Here is a 21,033-nt window from a genome sequence, read left to right as displayed (position 1 = left end):
AGTTGATCCAAAAATAATTGGCACACTACCAAGTTCCATCAGAGGTAACCAAGATGGTGATGTCCCACATGGATTCACTGAAGATGAGGTTCACTGTGGGAGATACCGCCACCAAATGGCAGAGACTCGAGAAGGGCATCATGGCAGGATGCACAATATCTGTGGTACTGTTCGTGGCTGCCATGAACCTCCTACTAAAGGTGGCAGGCATGCAATGTAGAGGACCAAACGCAAACGACCAGGGCAAGCTTTCCTTCCTCTTGCGGGCCTCTTGCTTAAGAGGTTAAAAGAGACTCTTCTTTTATTGAATTATCTTCCAAAGTATTGAACTCAAATTCATTCTACGTCATTGATTTCAAGAACTTAACACGAGCTGAGAAAATGTCAGACACACCTGGTTAAGGGTACATATAAATAGAATATCTGTATTGACTGAGTACAGGCTTATTCCTGTGCAGTTAGATAATGCCTCAATCTTTTCAGTGGCAATTTAATAGCATCGTCATCAATAACGTTTCAGTTTTTACAACTCAGATTCTTTGGGTATATAATTGAAGTTTAAAAACAATACATATTTTATCCTTTCAATCTTTTATTTTTTCATGCAGTTACATTCTTATTGGTATATGATTATTGAAGGGAGAGCCGGATGATTTATTTAGGATTTATGCTGCTGCTTCTTCTTCTTCTTCTTCTTCTGCCCCTGCTGCTGCTGCTGTCTCTGTCCCTGCTCCTGCTCCTGCTCCTGCTTCTCCAGGAGGACTCACCTTAAAAAAACAGGATCATAGGACAAGACATGATAAAGGCTTGTTTGTGAAAAGTGAGCGCTTGACATGCCTCATATTACACTTACCAATATTTCACAAGTATAATCCACAATTAGGTACTTGGGATGGTCATCACAGTATTCAGGTTTCCCCAGAAAATCAGGACTGACTGGAAGGGAACACTCAGCTTTGCCGTCACACCTGAGGATAAATAAAGAAATAAGCGTGTTATTACTGGCAAAAAAAAGTTAAATAATTTGCCGACAAACAAAGCAGAAAGTCAAACATTACTATATTTGTAATATTAGTATTCAACTCTATGAGAATACTGCACATGGCAAATATTGCAGTTATTTTGAACCATTTTTTAACGAGGCCGTCCACTGCTTGGCTTGTGCAGTAGGTCATGTTGGAAGTCTGGCCGGTCATGATGCATTCCGCTGCGTTCAGACGTCCGTAGTTGGCCTTCAGGATTTTCAGGACTTCTTCATTTTCTGAGGGTGGCAGAGACAAAAGGTCATCACACAAAGTCTCAGAAGATAACTTTATTGGTAGATATTAAAAGTATCCTCCAACATAACAAATGATCAGGCACAGTTGGATCAACATAAAGCGTGTGATGTCGTCACCAACATGCATGACTGTGTTTTTGATTTTTTTTTTTTTTAAATAGAGGACAAAATATGAAGCTATGATGAATTCAAACAAAAATGGTGCAACTTTAAAATAAAACCTTTTCTGACATATTTGATGCAGTCGAGTGGACACAACATTATATGAAGCCTCGTGTGTGTACTTTGTTTTGGTATGTTGTGGTTGGTGTCAGGTTCTTATTTATATTTTTTATTATTTTGTTTATTATTATTATTATCACTATGTGTACTTAAGGAGCACCTATTCTGACATATTTCATGTACTCAAGGAGTCATTCAACTCGAATATAGTATTAAGTCTCTTTTTACTTTGTTTTGGCATGTTGTCAAGTTTTTATGTAGTCACTTGTTTGCTATACATTTATTATGATTATTATTAATACTTTATGTGAGGGTATGTATGTTGTTTGTTACCTTGAAAATTGATAATTAAAAATACTTGGGGAAAAATATACAAGCCTTATCAGGCATACATTTGAGTAACTAATATAATTTTTGACATACAATCTTAAATTTTTGTGTATTTAAATAACATTTATGTATTACATTCCAATTTTTCAGTTCACATGTCAAGTTACACAAACCCATTTCACAGTTAAACAAGGGATCAAATCTTAAATGCAACGCCTTGTTTAAGTGTTAAGAGCTGGGATATCGTACTGTTTTTTAAATTTTAGTGGATTCACCCCTTGGGTTGATAAACAGAACATTTTTTATTCCCTTTCTCAAAAAAAACAACAACTCAGCAGTCGTCATAATGGAGGTGTGTATCATCCTCAGAGTTGCATTCTTACCACACTCAAACTCTTCATCATCTCCGTCACAGATCACAGCTCTGTGAATACCTGTTCAAACATCAGCAAATATCACGTTTCAGAATCATGAGAATTACACTGTTGGATACCAGCTAGTCATTTGTGTTACGTGGCAAATCACTCACTGGGGTCCCTCAGCGTGCAGGTGTATTTCACCTGGATAAAGCTGTCAATGTCTTGATCACACGAAAACATCTGTGGGTCAGGGGTGGCCAGTCGGCAGTGTTCGTAGAGGTCGCAGCTGTTCGAATATTAAAAGATATTGCAAAGGATCATTAGAAATGTATCGTATAGTCTTATTTCAAACATGACAAAAACCACTTTCCCACCGTATTTTGTATTAGCAGGGATTGATATGAAAATATCTTCAAACTGGCAGGTGATATTTGAGTACTGATGGCTTAACCCTGTGCCTGGGTCATTTTGTTCAATTGAGAATCAAACTGCATTTTGTACACACTCTCACATTGTTTAGAAATGGTTGCATCTGTTACAAGCAACAACAACCAAAACTTAGTTTGTGGCAAAATGTTGTCATTTTTGGATTTTGAATGTATCTAAATTGCCAGAACTGGGAGAGTTCTTGACATGAGTGTTGTTGTTGTTGGTTTGGTTTTGGTGTTGCAGGTCAGGAATAACTGGTTTGATGTTGGACTGTAAGTTTAGCTTTAGAGAATCGCAAATCAAAGTGGACCAGAAAAGAAAGGATGAAGCGGCAGTTCTCAAAGTGCATATAGATACATAATTGAGTGACATAACAGTCCACCATAAAGTTACTGGTTGGTGTCATCACGAGAGCAGACACATTAAATGGACTTAGTTACAAATTCAAGTTATGCTTTCCCTGGATCTTGAAAATGAGTTGTAAAAAAAAAAATCTTTCACCTCAAAAGGAATCAATTTATTATTTTCCTAATGCTTCCACTGCAGTAAATTAAATCAGTTGAAACTTACCTTGCCTTGACCCATGGCATCATAAAGGGATGCATGCAATCGTTCTCGCTAACGCTGGCAACGGGCTGGTCTCGGGCTGCACAGATCTCAGGGCTTGACAGACCATAGTCCAACTGGTGTACCTCAATACTGTGTCCAGGGGCTGGATGTACAAAAAACATGGATCCCCATGCATAAAATTAACGGTGGTGGGGTAGACAATGGTGCAACTGAATGTAAATAAATGTATGAAGAAAATGATACATACGGCATGTCAGCTCGATGTTATGTTCTTTACATGACACGACGTACAGGAAATTGGTTGGAGTCTCTGTAAATCAGACGTCAGCACTTGATATTTCCCATAAAAAAACACAATTCTAAACATAAAATTCAGAATACGGTGGCATTACCTTGAGCATAAGTTGTCCCAAAGCAGCTTGCAGCCAGGACTACAGGACAGAGACAATTTTGATAGAACTGAGCTCCATGATCTTACTGTTAGCACCAATGATAGACGACAGAGCAGCTTGAATACTCACAGGCGATGGTCGTCAGTCCTGCAGAAAGCATCGTGCCTGCCGAAGTGAGCAATGCACAGATGAGAGGCTGCAGCTTTTTTATACAGCTCCTTCTTTCTTGCTGAGATAGGTTGTACTTGTCAAACTCATAACAGGGATGTGTGGTAGCTTAGTCACACTGAAAGCCAAACATTGGTTCATTTACTTAGGAAAATGCAACATAGATCCACAGAAGAAAGTACAGCTGAGAATGTAAAAAATATTTTACAGTCCTGGAAGCAAATGTTAAATTTTCAGGCAACTCAACACATATTTAGCTGTTTTATACTTGTGATTAAGTTGCTTCCTAATTACAACGTCAAATTGATGCTAACGACAACCCAGTTAGCTATGGTAATAATGATCCAGATGGTCTTGACATGGTTTTCAACTGTTTGTCAGATTTGATGTTGCTGTGGATATTTAATTTCATTATGAAATTGTATTTAAATTCAGAACCTCATTGTCAGGGCTTAGTTCTTGCCCAGTCCAGCCCAGTTTACGTCATCCATGAAGACAGCGAGGTCCCATGGCTTACTTGGACAATAACCTCACGATGTTCTCCCGAGGAAGATCTCAGGCTTGGATTATTTTGTGTTAGATAGGACATCTGGGAGGTTGTAACGTAGTTGCACTCAAATTGATAATCTGAGTGGAATGTAATATGAGTGTAATGCAGATCGCTAACTAGAATAACTCCACCCTGAAAGCTCACAGAAACAACAGCTTCAAGGCAGTAGTCAACTAGCTGTGTTATTTGGTCCAGCTTCAGTATGACTATCATGTACTTAAGGAATCTAATATTTGTCTTTGCTGTATTGACTCTCCTCAGGCTTTGAACACAGTATTCCTGTGGGAAACTGCAGTAAAACAGAGAGGATGAAAAACCTCCAAGTGACATTTACGAAACTGAATAACAAGTGAAGAACTTTGAGGATGGGCCAGTGTGTAATATTCAGAGGGATCTTTAGCAGAAAGGAATATTGATCAGTGTTTAAATGAGAGTATGATCACCTCAAACTCAGAATTGTTAGGCATCTACACATACAGGGAGCAAGTCCTTATGGAGCACAATTGTACAGTGAACCCAGACAGCTTTATATGTTTAACTTTCACATTATTATTTTGAAATGACATTTTCATGTCATGCGTCCATTCAGGGTACTGACAGATCGGGGGGCTGGTCATGTGTACATGTAAATATGCAAATACACATGGATGTAAGCATGAGCAAGAGAAATATGAGACACAGTTAATGGGCAAAACACATTTAGTCGTTGCGTCCTAGTTCCATTCAAAACCTCATGACTAAAAATGACGTCTCACCTGAATCATAACAGGTAAAAGAGGTCTAGCTGTGAATCTTTGAGAATAACGTTTGTCTTTGCTTAGTATTTCCTCGATCATGGGATCCAAGAGCTGCTGGCAGGAGACAAATTCTGCAAATTTGTGTCAGGGAAAATAAAACAACAGCAAAAAAACACCCTGCAAATGCAACCTTTCGAGAACCAGTTTGAAGGATGCAGGAATGTGTGAACTGTCGCCATCCAGTGGTTAAAGCTGAGATCACACCCCCTCTCTTCACCCTTTGGAATAATTTGCTTGAGAAAATTCATCCATGATGTTCCTAAAATTAGGTTTTCCAACTTCTTACAACATAGAATATCAAGTCAGAAGTCAATTCTCAATCCAAGTCATCTTGAAACTTTGAGTTTGAGCTAAAACAAAAGGCTGCACAGTGCTGCTGCTGTCATGAATGGTTTGGTTTTAAAATCCTCTCATATTTTGATTGATTTTTGATTTATTGCCAACACACTAAATCAGTGTTGTATTTGTTTTTAGCCAAGGTGGCCTTTTTTTTTTTTCAATGTTTTTTTTTTTACAGGTGATATCTTTGATTGTGTCATTTTCAAAATTTCTATTTTGTTTATCTTTATTGATTGATTTATTTAAAAAAGTTAACAAATGAAATACTCTTTTATTGTGTCTGCTGTTGTGATGACACCAACCAGTTACATTATGGTGTATTGTTATATCACTGCCCCACAGTCGGCTGAATCACTAAGACCCGTCTATATTCTTAGACTTTCTTTTTATAGCAGCTCCAACTGTCACATGGGTACTGTCTCTGCCTGTCTCACACATACACGCATGCATACAAACACACACACATTTTACTTGATTATGCTATCTATAGAGCTTAGAGTGTGGGAGCTTGTGCGTGTGTGTGTGTATATATATATATATATATATATAATTTTTTTTTCGAATCCACTTATCTGTTAAGGGTAACGGGGCACAAGGATACTTTGACATGGTCACCGGGGGAACGAGGATCGAACCAGTGACCCTTTAGAAGCTAGATGGCCATGCTACCTCTGAGCCCTGTGTGTCTGTGTCTGTGTGCGCGTGCGCGTCTAAGTTGTACATGGCAGGCCAAGAAATGTGACCTATCTAGTGGTGCAGCTGTCGTTCAAACCTGAGGGAGTTGGGGCTGAAGCAGTGAGATGGGAGGAGAAAGAGAGGGAGGTTGATAACATAGCTGATTAAAGTTCTTAAAAGCCTAAAAAGTTAAAAGTATCTCTTTTTAAAGGCTCTAATGTTTTATTAACACTCACCAGAAGAAAAGGCCTAAGTGGTTTGACATTTCAAAAGAAGAATCTCTCTGTCTCTCTCTCTCTCTCTCTCTGGCTTCACCGTCCCTCTGTGGGTTAAAACTGTTGAAAGGGAACATGGCAGCGGCTGCTAATGCTACATGATCTAGGGTGGACTTACACCTACAGTCTGGGCTCACTAAAGGACACGTAAAGACATGGGCTTTGGCAAATGATTTGAGATGAAATTCTCCGCTCCATGGATCTTGTTACCTTAAATTGGACTTTGCAGAAATGTCTAAAGGGATTCCTTTCAGCTTTAATGGCAAAAGCGAGGTAAGAAGAATGTCTTTGTATTAGAGGGCGAAGTCTATTTTAGGCATCACTTTGACAACTGGCTGTTACTATCTGTAGTTTTTTTTTTATCCATTGTACACATGAACACCTCAGTGGTTAGACTACACCTTCCCATCTGCATCATTGAAACTATCTCAAGATGAACATTTGATTAAGTGATCCTTTTTTTGCCAAAGCAGATCCCTTTTCTTCTTTGCTTATTTTTATTCATTTTGGAATAATTGAGAAGGGGCTGAGGGTTAATGCCGGCCGCAAAGGACAGCCTTTGTGCTTAAGTAGCATATTCATGCTGGTGCACCACATACCCATCAAGGCAGTTGTTACTTGCTGTTGTGAAACTCTACAATGTCTAACAATGACTGTGAAGCCATTTTGATCATTTTAATCTGGTCATTACAGTCCCAGGTGCAACAGGCCAGGTCAAGAGTCCTCTGCACTCCCTGTGAGCCCGGAGATACCAGAGCTGACAGGGTATCTTTTCAGAAGAGGACTCCAATAACTGCAGCTCACCCTTAAACCCCAGTCCCTCACAAGATCAAGAGTACAGTCCATAAATTAGTTCATAAAGACAAAAAAATGGCAGAAGGCCTCCCATCCAGTCCCAGTCTTAACATCCCCTCTAAGAGGGCCAAAGTTGCCCAGGTCGTTCCCGATAATGGAACTTTATCGCAGGAACCAATGGTGCCAGCTTTCATCCGTAAACTCCGCAAGGCTGCAGTAGGAACAGGTTGTGATATCCGCCTGAGGGTGACAGTGGTAGGATCTCCCAAACCGTCCCTGGCCTGGTACCACAATGATCAGCTCCTTCCTCCGTCCGAAGCCCAGGACTCCGGGGGGCTGTGGATACGGGACTGCCATACCATTGATGCTGGCTTGTACACCTGCGTGGCTACCAATGAGTTGGGAGAGGCCAGCTGCAGTGCTGTCTTGGCTGTAATGGACCTCGGGGAAGGTAATCTCCATGCTAAAGCTGTCTTTTAGAGAACTGATAAGTTGAAACAATCGATTGTTGAATTCTTAACACATCCTGTCCTCTCTGTCAACAAACCAGCGTATGGAGGCGCCTAAGTTAACTTGTGGTTGTCAATAGAATAGTATTGAGGTGTCAATGAGCTGCACAGGTGAACCCATCAACTCCTGAACCTCAGGTTTGTTTTGTTTACAGAGCTGATATGTACTGGAGGATTTTGATGAAAATGAATGTACATGTAGCACTTGGGATTGTTTTGCTTCGTCTATAGGGAACAGAGTTTTGAAATTTCTCACCGGGAAATGCGCAACTGAAGTGGACAGTGAGACTGCAATTAAGCTGTAAAGATTATGTGTGTGTTGAAACAGTCTGTTGGTGCTGTTGCAGCTCTGTAACGCCTCCAAAATTAGAACGCTTTGGTGGGATAGCTTCGCTCAGGGCGCTCATTCTGTCAGCATAAATTGACAGAGCCAAGCTTGCAAGACATAAATTATCTTTGTGGAAGGTTTCAGTAGTTTCAGTGCCATCTCTCTCAACTGTCTCATCATCCTCACCTCTCCCAGACTGTTGACATATCATTTGCATACTAATAGTAAGGAAATCAGTGACTTTTTAGGGCAGGTTATAATGCCATCTAACAAGTTGGTGAAAAAACACTTGCAAAGCAGCGTGAGAGCACACGTCTACTGTGTATTCAGCAACACTGATTTGTGTGGGTGGCTGTTACCTCCCAGTTTATCATGTCACAAGCATGCAGAGATGAGGTCGAGATCTACTGCTCTTTAAAGCCACACTCACCGGAGAATACTACGTTTCTTTACAGACGCAAAACTTGAGTTTTAGATGTGAAAGTTAACATGTAAAAAAAACAACAACCTTAAAATCATGTGTGGAATATGTGGAACATGCATCTCTCATGCTCAATGATAAGTGTACGATATGGAGCGTGATTTTTGTGGTGTTGTGAAGCCCATGTATATTCACATGTGAAGCCTATAGCCGTGCATTAGGTATTCCCTGTAAATTCCATCTGTTTCCCTTGTAAATCATAGATATAAACAACAACAGCAAAACCGGTGAGATTACATGTGGAAATCGTAAAACTGGATCAGTGGGGGAGACGAAACAGGAAACTGATAGAGGCGAGTGGAACCATGCAGTGTCGTACAACCTGTGGTCATGACGGCAACATTTGGTTTGGTGTGATAATTGTTTTCTGGGTCAGATTTTATCGTAGGCTTGTTGCCATCGCCTGTGGAGAAAATTGACAGTTGAGCTCACATGTCACCAGTTCTCACACTGCTGGTCCAGCTGGCACATCACTCAGCGTCTCTGTCTTGACTTCGAGGTTCAGATCTCCTCATTTCAATCCAGTGCCACTGTCAATTTTTGGACCTCTTTTTTTTTGCTCTTCATAACCTAATTGAGTTTTTCTTTATTTTTACCTTCTGTCTCCTTTTGTTTCTCTCTGCCAGCTCCTGCTAGTTTGAATTTTTGATGATTCTAATGCCACTAGGCTGCTCCATTTTTAGCTGTCTTTGTAGTTGATGTTGTTTTAATCAATTTCCTCCTGGTCCCTGTTACGCTCTTATGTTAATTTCTTCTCTTTGTGCCCAGAGGTGGAATTTTTAGACTAAGACAAGTGTTAGACTTATGTAAGTCCCAAAAATTAGGATTGGCAACTTTGAAATTGGACTTTTTAAATTGTGACCCCTCAAATATTTGACCTATGCTTTAGAAAGACTCAAAAAGTAAAAAGATTTTAAATTATGTGTCATCTGAAATGGCAGCACCTTAAAGTTATGATAATTACATCCTGAATTGTTGACGAAGACATGGTCCGACTTGAACAAGCTCCTCATTTTTAGGTCCCAGGTACAGTGTATGTCCTGCTTTGTGGTCCTATATGTAGTTGTCTTTCAGTCCCTCTGACCCCCTCCTCCCTCTTACACATCCCCTCCTCTCTCTTTTTTCTGGTTATTTATGGCGTGGTATGCGCTGGGCCGGCCAGGGGGCTCGTGCTCCAGTGATGTGTGGATGCCGCCGGCTCCCTTCTCCAATTGCACCAGCAGACATCACGGATAATTATAGCATCACCACAGTCAAGATGCAGCGCTGTCACACTCAATCATGGTCAGCGTGATGAAAGCGAGTCAGGGAGGGTGGGCTAATGTGGGGGGAATTGTGAATGTGTTTTTATTTGGGGGGGCTCTTTAATGTGCATCTGCTCATGTGTGGTTAGCTTTCGTGGCAGTTCTGGCTGCTATTGAGCATCACTCAGCGAGTTAGACAGTCAGGTCTGTCACTTTAAAATATCACCCTTACACATCAAACCAGAGTAGTGCTGTGTCACAAGTCTGCACTACTTTATTGACGTCATCTTATGGCAAATAGCTTTTAATTAACATACTGTCAGGCATCCAGGGCTATATGCAAAGCTTAATGGATGATTGGCCAGAGCGGCACAGCTGTCACCTGGGGTGTTTGATGATCCTTTCCATTCAGGAGATCATTGGTTTTGTGACGCAGGAGCATGGACCTCCCAGATATGACTTACTGTTAGTCATAAGCTAACATTCATCAGGTCTTTGTTGTACTTGTTCAAAGAGGTTCCCAACCTGAGGGTCATGACTCTCCCCTCAGTACATCTCCAAAGTAAATTTGAGGGTAGGAGAGAAGTGGACAAATGAACTTCCCTCTAGACCCTTTCTGTCATTTAGGACATTTAGACTTATCAAAGCAGGAGGTGCACAAACCTAACGAGGGCCCCGTTCCATTAAATGTGCCTGTAAGCCATTATATTGCCAAATAGCATGGAATACCAGAGCAAGGTCCAATTCACCTAAATTGAATGCAGCTCTCATTAATGCAGTGGATTCCACCTTTGCTTTTCCAGCTTTGACGAGTCTAAGCAGGGCCTGTCTTTGCCTTGTCATTGTGAAGTAACATCTCCTCCTTAGATGAGATTTTCTGTGAAAAAGAAAGTGACTTTGGTTGTAACTGTTGGAGACGATGGAGACTATTCAGATACAATAATGTATTAGAAATGTAGTGTGGAATTCTGGGCATCACACGTTAGCCTCTATTTTTAGCCCCTAAGAGGATTCAGTGTTTATTTTCAACTCTGTCCTCAAGGTTTAAGAGCAGTTTGTTGTAGAAAATCCATCAGCTTCACTTCAACTGGTTTCCCATCATGTGCACACAGTCCCAGCTTATTGTTGATGGGATATTATGACATGTCTTCCTTGTACAAGAGTTTCAAAACCCCCCCGTGAAAAGGACAGCAAAGGTCGTTTGATTTCTGTGTTGCTGTGTGTTTAATCTCCTGCTATAACTGGGGCGGCCAGCTCTGTGAAAGGGGGTGCAGAGGGATAGTACGATACAACTGGGGGGGTGTCGTATCATGCAGGACTGGAAATAGACAGCTGAAGTTGGCTGTCGAACTTGGGGAGGACGGGGAGAGGGCAAGAAAAATAGACATGGGTCTAGATAAAGTTTTAAGGTGTAGCACTCAGCCGAGCCTGGCCATCTTGATGAGCAGTCATTAAAAAGATCTTTTATGAAGGGGAGATGCACTACCAGTACACATGATGGATCCATTGTATGTTTAGTGATGTCAGTGCTCCCTGGGAAAGGTGAGGAAAAGCTGGTATAAGAGGAGAAGTGCTTTAGTAAAGAAGATCGTGTGGTTTCTAAAGGAAGCAGAGAGCTATGTTGCGGAAGGACCTACTTGATGCACGGAAGGCTCTGAGGAGTGTTAGGGAAGGTGTGAGTGGGCCGAGGAGCAAGAAGCAGAGAGGTGAGTGGGAGCTGATGATATCATGCAGAGTGAAAACATAACATGGTTTGTTGGGGATCCTTTTAATAGGTTGAAGGGTAATATTATAGCAGGGAATGTTTAAATGCATACTCAACTAAGTGGAACAGCTGTAGTGAAAATGAAAACAAGGTAATCCACTCACAGCCGCAGTTACTGCGGCTCAATTGTACCCAGTGTATATTGTATTCCATGAAGCTGCAGCTTTTCATGGTTTACCTGGGGTGAAGCGATCTTAATTGTGTAGTAAACGCTCAAATCTTTTCAATTTTCAAGAAAATGCTGATGACAATAACATCATTGGCTTGTCTGTCTTTGTGAACAACTAGTGTGAAAGCAGCCTTCACAAATGGACATTTTCTCTCAAAAAGAGGCCCCAGTAAAAGTTAGGAAGTAAAAGAAATCTGTGTTAAAGTCATATTAAGTCACAGTTCTCGATCCAAGAACAGGTCAAAAGCACCTGCTACACTCGAATTAATGACACAACTCAGTGTTTAAATGCCTTGCAATGCTGTGAAAGGTAGATTTATATCAATATATATAATATATATTTGGTCCATACTCTTCAAGTTAAAAGATTTCTCATTTGAAGATGGTTTTAAAATTTTGCTAAAAGCACAGGGAAGGGGTTAGCATACTGTAGCTCACTAGAGCAACATCCCAGTGCAGAATCTTGTGTGAGAATATGGAGAGCGTGTTTTCTCAACGACCCAGTTCTCCTCTCTGGACTGGCATACTGGAGCTAACAGGCTGCTTGATGATTTTACATTCTCTAAATATTACTTTCAAGTGGATTAAAGACAGAGTAATGAGATTGTCTACACTGACAAGCCAGCCGAGGCCACGTCAGAGCGCTGTTTCCCTGGCGGTTGGTCTGGCGAAGGCTGGGGGTTGTGTTCCATCCTGTTGGTACACAGTCATTGACAGGAACCCTCAGGGATTTGGTGTGGATTAAGTGCTAGGATCAGGTTACAGTGTGACTGTCAACATTGGCCACTGTCATGTAGGACCTCCAAACCAGCTCACCACGTGAACTGCGTTGACAGGCAGCTGCTCAAGTTTGTATTGGAAGGGTTTTGGGTGGCATATTTGTGTCAGCTTTACAGATTTTCTCAAAAATGTTTGGGAGGTGGTGGTGTGAAACTCACTTTTTTTTTGCCCACGTTTCACTTCCTCTGTCATTGCAAGACAGTTTGTTCTCAGCAAGTATTTTTATATGGACCCCAATCAGTCAGATCCTGAAAAGGTTTCTTTGAGAACAGAGTTCATTTCAGATGAAGTCTGCTCTCAACAGGGTATCCTTCGAGATATCAGTATTATCACACAATTATCTTTATCATTAATGGAAAGCAGCGTAAATCAGACAAGGTCAGACACCCGAGAGCATTGAGTTAAAGTAGTGGCTCTTTGGCTTGGTTTCACGACAGTAGTACGTCAGGTAGAGAGTCGAAATCTGACTCCTGCTGACTTCAGAGTTGCTTTCTGAATCAATGACTGGTTGCATGACCTTGTGATTTGATTCACTGAGTTGAAAAGGTTATTCTGGCTGCATTTCCTTGCCTGATACCACCAAGTGATATTGTTGATAGTTTGGAGAGTTTTAGGCAGAGTTCCGAGCATGTTTGCAGTTGTGTTGTTGCCACACTCAAAGGTGGCTGTGAAATTAAATATTCGCTTCTGGAGGATGTTGGAATACTTTTTTTTTTCCTTTTTATTTGTTTTTTTTTTGGTATTTATTTGGGTATTAGAATTAGATCGCAATTTCAGGAACTCGCGTGGCAATTAAATTTACCATAAAAGATGATTCTGTCTTTTGTGATCAACCTAGTTATAAATAATGACTACGAAGCTCTGGTTTGATACGGCAGTGCTCCGCCTGCACTGAAAAACAGAAACCGTGTGATCACATTGTGATGTAACAGCAGCAGGATCTGTTTTCCATCGAGATTATGCCAGACTCGCTGCTGATAAAGCGGTATGCCTGGAAGGCATCCATCAAGCCCGCTCCACAGAAAGCTGCCTCTGTCACAAAATCAATGGGTTTCCGTGAAGTCTGCCCACTGTCCTATTGTTTTTAGCTAATTAAACTCTTGCATGATCCAAAATTTCACTCGCTTGAATTCTTTTTAACACACATTTAAAGCCTGTGATTTCTGTGTTGAAATAGTCGGAGCCATAATTTGTTTGGCAGAGGAAGATAGATTATTTGCAGCAGAATGAATGTGGTTACGCTCACTTGGAATTATCTGATGTCCCACCTTCTTGAAGTTAGGAGCTTGAGGCTTTTGGTAGTATTGAAAAGAGCACTCCTGAGAGATGTTTCCTAGCAGCATGAAATGGAAGCTTTGTATCTGCTGTATCTGGCCTTCTCATTGGATGATAGTCATGGGATCTTGTGATATGATGGGTTTATCGATCTGGGGGCGTTTGAACTGTTACTTGGGGGTGTATCCCATATCACGCATAAAGCATTGCTATCGATTGCTGCACTTTCCGCTGGAGCGAATGCCTCTCACTAGAGATGGATGGAGGAGGAGTGCGAGGCGGGCGAGGGTGAAGAAGTTTGTTAAAATAACGGTGGCAAACTGGAGTCTACTGCATCTCTTACTATCTTGTGAAAAAGGAGGATTTTTTTTTTTACTTGAATTCATGTCATAGACATCATATGTTGGTGATTATTGAAGATATATTGTGGGGGGGGGGGGGGGGGGGCTCATTTGCTGAGCAACTCCTGATTGATGGTGGGAGTAAATCTCCCATATTGATTCCGTTTTTACAAGGCCATAAACATTAACATGCCACACTCAACAAGGTTCAAAGGCACATTGTTCTGCACAGCAAGTCAGTGGTGGAGGATAGCGAGATGAGCCGAGACGTGGTGGAGGTCTGCCTGTAATTATTCTGCGATTCATTTTGATGGAGGAGGTGTTGAGAGCGCAGATGTGTCTGTAAGAACAATTAACATGCGTCTGAGAGTATTGGAGGGAGAGCGAGAGGGAGGTTTTTGAGGGGGAGGTACCGCAGTTTCATATTCTCGTCACGTTTGCTCTCAATAAATCAGACATCCTTGAGGAGCTGTAGTGTATTTTATATGATTTATTTCTCATATAGAAACATATATCAGTGTAATCAAGACGTAATAGAGAAAAGAAAAGTTAGAAATGAAATGAAATACAGAAATACTGAAGTGGGTCAAATGCCTAATGTGAGAGGAATGAATCGTCACAGACATCTGTCAGCTTTTGTTGACTTTAAGAAAAATATAAGCCTGTGCCTGCCATAAATTTGATAGTATGCCAACATTTTTGGCAAATGTAACACTCTTTTGAATTCTCTTATTCGTGTTGAAAAGAAAAGTTAATAAGTTACAGTTTACATATTGTGGTAGTGCATCATGTCGGTATTATAAAGAGGGGATACCTCTCAAAGCCATGAAAATCTATCCCTCTGTAACTTGAGCCAGGAAAGTGGAAACTCCTCCGATGTTATTTAAGACATTTACGGTGGCAAGGGAAATCTGCTTGTTTCACTCATTGGAATTTGCTGCTCTTTTCTAGTTTTAGTCATTTCAAATCTTTGACTTCTGAATACATCCGCACAATTAACTGATATTTACCAAAATTGCAGAGGTGCTATATTTTGTGAAGGCTTATTGAGTGTCAAAATACCATTTCATATTAAGATATTGGGATGCTGCAGAGACACCCTGCCTACACATCATATCTACAGACTTAAGGAATGGCCTTTGTTCGACACGGATCCCTTCTAATATCGCAAATTATATCAATATCACGATTGAGCATATTTTCAAAGCTCTGTTTCGGAAGCGAAATTCGGTGTGACTATGTCCCTTTGTGATAGTTTTTTTGTTTGTTTTTTTAAAAAGACGAAACAATATTGAAGATATGCCTTCTTGGACCGAGCCACGGCTGTTGTATACGAGTGAATTCAGTAATATATATCGCTGTGTAATCCAGCAGGAGAAATGTGTTTGCTCTCCCAGTCCAGATAGCCCTGGGCTGCGTGAGACTGTGCCAACCTTGACCCTATCACTGGTTAAAGCTAACAGACATGGAATACGAGTAAATAATTGATGGCCCCAGGGTTTAGCTGAGGGCTGCTACCATTCTCAGAGAGCACAACAAAGAAAAATATGGCTTGTTTTTTGGTTTTGGTTTTGTTTTTAGGAGGTTGCACATATCTCAGTCACCCTTCCCCCTCTTCTCTGTCTCGCCATATCACCCCCTCTATCCTATCGTCTATGTTCTCACCCTCTAGCTTTCTGATTCTCCCCTTGCAAGGCATCATGAATCTTCGCCCCACCATCTTCCCTTTCCTCCTTTAATAATCTTTCTCTCCTGCTGCCGTTCTCTCGTTCTCATTTGTCCTCCTCCTCCTCTTCCTCCTCCTCCTCCCCCTCTTCTTAGTTTCCACTCTCATCACTGCAATCAAGACCAACACACCCCGTATGCTCACACTCGCCGATCCCCCCACCTCGTCTTGTTCTGAGTGCACGCTCTCCATCGAGGCAGAATGGGTTGAGGTGGGGAGCTGGACAAACCAGCTGAGAATTGCCGCCTCTACGTCAGAGGGGGATGCTGTTCACATCAGCGGATACACTCTCAGACACAAAGACACCTTGCTCCAGCTTATTTGCATCCGCTTTCTCTCTCCCTCTCTGTCTCTCTCTCTCTCTCTTGTTCTCTCTTTTCCCTCATTTTGCTGCCAGACTGGAGAGTAAACAAACAAAAAGGCAGCTGAATCCTGTTTTTTTTTTTTGTTCTTCTTTTTTCGTTTTTGCTGTTGTTGTTGTTGTTGTTGTTGTTGATGATGATGATGATGCCACACCCTCGTGTTTGAAGGGATGTTTTTGTGAGCTCATGCCACAGGTAATCTCACACGCTTGACAGGAAGCACTTCTTGAAGATGAAGAAAATCTGGTCCAAGAAGAGGTTTCAGGTGAGTTTGCTCCTTTTTGCACAAAAGGCATAACAATGAAGCTACTGTTGTTGTTTTGAGGTTGGTTGTTTTTATATATATATATATATATATATATTTGGGGTGCCACACCCTGTACCTGATGATGAGATGCAAATATGTTTTACAAATTGCAATTTAAGGAATTTGCCGTCAGGCTGATTTTAATATAAATTGGCCGGGAAAAGGCTGAAAGAGGTGAATGACGGATTTGTTTCTTGCCTTTGTCATCTGTTATTTTGGGAAAAATTGTTAAAACCTAACAAAGGAAGTTACTCGCCAAATCAAAAGACTGTGTTTTAATTTTTAATCAGAAGTTATGGAGAATAAGCTGTGAAGACCACATAAGACGAGACAAATATCCCAGGAGTGCTCACACATCATACATCATCAAAAAGCCCAAATATCTGCTGCGCTCCCTCTTAATTCTGTGTCGTGAAATATGTATCTTGCTTTGGCAGTCGTGACAGTTTTGTTATATAATAAGTAATTCATATTAAAGGTTTCACAAACTCAGAGCAGAAGAAAAGTGTGTCAGTAGGCTACACTCCATGGAGACGTGAATCAGGGCAGCCACTCGCAAAGGGCTTAAAAGTGAGCAAGCTGATGGTCGCTTTGCTTCCTCTCAATTCTCCATCACTATCAAATGTTCTTTTGCTTCTAACGGCAGATTTGTGAGAATAATTCGAGTGGGATTTGGATTATACCCGTACAAATTTTTGCCAAATCCAGCCTTTTCAAAAGAACGGCTGGTCCTTGCTGATATGATTTCCTTGAGCATGCAACAATGGAGATCACGACAATGATGGAAGCCTCCAGCGGAGTCAAACGGCAGCCTCCACTAGGCAACAGTTAATCAAATTGCCTGACACAAAACATGAACCAATGGGAGCGCGCGTAGAAAATGTGGGGGGAAATGAGTGTGAAATGAGTCATTTCACTTTGCACTTTTGCTACTTTCCATCCACTGCAAAGCAGTGAGTCACTCTGAAGAGCTCTCCTTGGTCCTGATTGACAGACTGTCCAAGAAGCACTTTTACCAACTGCTTTATCAGCAGGCCTGGACAGAAAGTCCAGAGAAGACCAGCCCATGATTCCTTACGTTTATCTCATGATGAGAGCCCAGTATTTGTTGTTTTATGTGAGACTAAGCAACTCATGACATATATGTTTTGCAGTTCATAAGATATATATTAATTATCTTCTCTACAATCTTCTTAGCCAGGAGAATGTTTTGTTTTGTGTTGACAGTAAAGTGAGTGATTACTGATTTAAAAAAAAAAAAAGCAGCAGCGTAGACTGGAAGCTGCTGGGAAATTGTCATTTTATATGAAAGCCATTGTCTACGGAGTCGTGGGCAACCACTGTTCAAACCACTGGTAGCAACTCTGTTTCAGCACCTTGTGACATCATCAAGACCAAAATAAGTCAAATAATGGGTAAAAACAAAGGGAAACAGGTGATGATGGGCTCCGTCTCAGTCATCGCCTGATCCTGATGTACATTCACAGACAGAGTTAATTTAAAATCATTGTTTGGAGAATGTATCGGTTATATAATTGACGGTGAAACCTTGCAGTTGCAGTTCTTTCATCATTTATTTGGAGTAGTATTTTGTCACACACATCTCAAAGTATCTGAGGGATATTCAGAGAGGTGTGGAGCCTCTGTGGCATCACAGTGCTGCGTTGATGCCATGTTGTTACTTTGGCTGCAACCGATTTTCATGACGGTATACGGTATTACAGTACTGTCAGTTTTCACACATCCAGACACGTTTTACCCTTGAATATTGCAGCTCCTGACCATATCGCAGATGTTGTCATATTTGTATTTGTTGCTCAGCTGTACCTCTTATCGTCACACCTTCCGCTGCTTTGGATGCAACAGCTGCTTTACTTTTTTTAACACTGTAAAACCGAATTGTGGTTTCCGTTGGCTGCTGAATAATACATTGTACTCTGTATCTTGTTTCAGAGAACTGCGCATTCCACACGGACATTTGGCAGATTTACCCATGGTGTGTTGTCAGTGTGAGCTTTACACCAATTCTTTTGTACTCAAGTCTGCTTTGTCTATAAGAAATTATGTGATTATGAATTTTTCAGGCCTTTTCCATCATTTTGACCTGCTGCACTTTGATTTATCCCTGTAATAACTCTTATAAATGAAAGTTGCTTTTGTAGAACATCTATATTGCCTGAGTGTATTTATGTCTTTACTGCTTACAGCAAGAGTGGGTTTTATTATTGTAAATCCACCCACGCAAAGCAATATTTTTGTAATCATGTTTTTGCCTCTGCGTAAAACCCCAGAGTGAATAATGCCTGCTTGTTCTTTATTTCTGTGCAATCCATAATCTTAGCCAAAACAGAGGCTCGCTGTAATCCAAATTATATTCACGTTACAATTAAATCTGTGTGAATTATAGTCCCTTATAATGGCATCACTGAGTCGATCTCTTCTGCCTGGCGTGCAAGCTATTAAATTTTATGTGATACAGATGGGTGGATCTACATGCCCACAGACAGGAGAACACACACACACACACACACACACACACACACACACACACACTACAGGCAATGTAATGACTTAATGGTGATTGTTCATGTCACATTGGCTCTTTTATCTAAGGCAGACCTTCTGGAATTATCTAAACAGGACTTGATGCGAGGCGCAATGAGGTGCAACCTATTTTGTTGGTTGTGGTCCTCCTCCTTCACGAGCTCTCTAACCAGTAAACATATCTGTCAGCCACCCAGCAGTTTGGCTGGTGATTTTTAGACTCTAATGGGTACGAAGAGGATTGGTCGTGTGGGTGAGAGAGATGCTGGTTTCCATAGTAACGGTGCTCTCCCGTCTGCCCTCTCTTGCTGCCACTACGGAAGCGAAGTTTTCCGCTCCTGCCGAAAGCAAAGCTATGGTAAACCTGCCTGTCTTGATTCATGTCCTGCCTGTTTTATTTCCTCCCTCCCTGGCTTCATCGTGTATCGTGATCCCAGCCGCAGCGATGTGGTTTCAGGCAGTTCATGTCCTGTTCTGTTCTCTCCTGTCCACAATATGTTCTGTAAATCAGGACGCCACCACATCCCAGCATAAGTGATACCTCTGTTTCGGAATGGTCCCGAGAAATTCAAGAGCATCATTTCCCATACACACTGAAATCTGACTTCATGTTGTTTCACCGCCTCTAATCTTAAATGGATTACCAGGTATTCATGTCATAGTTTTAACACAATCTCCAAGCAATAAAGAGACCAGGTTCTGTTTTGTTTCTAATGGATACAGACCTGAGGGAAGAACATCTCCCCTCCTCCCCATGTATCAGTCATGTATTTTTATAAGCCGCAGCTGGCGTCATGTCACGCTCCAGCTTCAACCCATTTATTTCACTCTGGGGGCTCTCTGCAGCTCTTTTCAGGGAACCATCAACCTCTGTGGCGCTAAGCACATTTGAAAAGTCATTTTCACAGACGCTGTTGTTGCTTTCGGCTCCTCCCATCCCTTCTTCATCTCCCTTCTCGCAATCACTCCTCGCTAAATTTCCACCTTTCCACATTCACCCATCTCTCTTCTTTTCCGGCTAATATTTCAGACTCTGAGACCACAGAGGATGAGACAACAGAACCTCAAATGGAAACCAAAGAAGGGCCCGGGAGGCACCAAGACAAGGCTGGCCGGAGAGGTGATTCAGGTACTGCCTTAACAAAAATCAGTTTAGACACAGTTTCAGCACTTTCTCAGCACTTTCTAACCCTTTATGGTTGCAGCCACAAATACTCCCAAATAGTGGCACAGTAAAAAGTCGAAACCGCGGCGTGCTCATACTCAGCAACTCTTTAAATTGTATTTAAGAGGTGAGAGTCAATATGATTTACTGCAGCACCAACATCCCTGCCAAAAACACACTTGGACAAAATGTCGATTTATGGCGGATTGATAGATTTAATGGAGGCTTGTTATCAGCTTGGCTCAAGATGTGCATTGGATGAAATCCGATATGGCAGAAGGCATTAATCCCTCCTGGTGTGATGCAACAATGTGACACACTGCCCTAGTTACCAGCGGGAAACCTGTCTCAGGTCTGGATCCGGCTGTGTGGCTCTGCAGGGAACACACAGAAGAGAAAAATGAGGTTTCTAGTAAAATGAGGTGGAAGTTAATGGCACCAATTATGTCACCATCATCTATATTAGTACTTCGCTGTTGGGACCCAGTTAGGATATAAATGTAGAGCATTAAGTCTCAATAGATAATGGTTTGGAGATACTCACTGAAAAAAGGAATTATGATTTTCATGGTTCTCTTCCTCTGTATTCCAGTCGCACTTGTAGTGGCCTGAGCCCTAATTTCACCTCCCAATCACGTCCATAGAAGCCGGACAAATTCAGGAACTAATGCAAATCGGCCTCTTTAAGCCAAAAGAAACATTGCGTGTCCCAACGCCATTTGAAGGTGAAAATGCATTCTTGTGGTTTCTTTCGCTGTAGACAAGATGAGTCTATTTTTCCCTTTTTTTTCTCCTTTTTTAAAATTTGATTCTAAATCCCCTTTGGATGGACTCCAAAGCTTCAACATTGCACCATT

At 41.4% G+C, this 21,033-nt stretch overlaps 2 protein-coding genes across 4 annotated transcripts in view; one reads left to right on the top strand and one right to left on the bottom strand.

Annotated features, from left to right (window-relative positions):
* Positions 1-21,033, top strand: part of LOC147272750 (striated muscle-specific serine/threonine-protein kinase-like) — a 37,466-nt gene that overhangs the window by 13,660 nt on the left and 2,773 nt on the right. Inside the window, exons 1-5 of one of the 3 annotated variants that reach the window (XM_086200785.1) lie at positions 6,245-6,658; positions 7,079-7,631; positions 18,421-18,463; positions 19,335-19,369; positions 20,042-20,140. In XM_086200785.1, the coding sequence (XP_086056911.1) occupies positions 7,256-7,631; positions 18,421-18,463; positions 19,335-19,369; positions 20,042-20,140 (553 nt within the window). In that variant the 5' untranslated portion in view covers positions 6,245-6,658; positions 7,079-7,255. Of the gene's footprint in view, positions 1-6,244; positions 6,659-7,078; positions 7,632-18,420; positions 18,464-19,334; positions 19,370-20,041; positions 20,141-21,033 lie in introns of those variants that run through there. The other 2 variants (XM_086200777.1, XM_086200792.1) reach the window with 2 other exon arrangements.
* On the bottom strand, positions 548-3,793 carry LOC147272751 (L-rhamnose-binding lectin CSL3-like). The gene is made up of 9 exons (XM_086204529.1): positions 3,711-3,793; positions 3,582-3,620; positions 3,437-3,499; positions 3,190-3,331; positions 2,361-2,476; positions 2,215-2,265; positions 1,129-1,261; positions 854-968; positions 548-767 (listed from the first exon to the last, which is right to left on the bottom strand). The coding sequence occupies exons 1-9, from the start codon at positions 3,739-3,741 to the stop codon at positions 666-668; spliced, it is 792 nt and encodes a 263-aa protein (XP_086060655.1). The 5' UTR covers positions 3,742-3,793; the 3' UTR covers positions 548-665.

This window comes from Aulostomus chinensis, chromosome 1, assembly GCF_037954235.1.
Source record: "Aulostomus chinensis isolate RoL2024-O1b breed Wild chromosome 1, RoL_Achi_v1.0, whole genome shotgun sequence".
Taxonomy (NCBI): domain Eukaryota; kingdom Metazoa; phylum Chordata; class Actinopteri; order Syngnathiformes; family Aulostomidae; genus Aulostomus; species Aulostomus chinensis.
The sequence above is the reverse complement of the archived record's forward strand: the minus strand, read 5'-3'. Positions and strand labels throughout refer to the sequence as shown.

Excerpts from the sequence above, each read along its gene's own strand:
- LOC147272751 (XM_086204529.1), bottom strand. The coding sequence starts at position 3,741 with ATGCTTTCTGCAGGACTGACGACCATCGCCT. Across the intron at positions 3,500-3,581 it reads TGGGACAACTTATGCTCAAG|AGACTCCAACCAATTTCCTG; the intron begins GTAATGCCACCG and ends TCTGATTTACAG. Across the intron at positions 2,266-2,360 it reads CTGCACGCTGAGGGACCCCA|GTATTCACAGAGCTGTGATC; the intron begins GTGAGTGATTTG and ends ATGTTTGAACAG.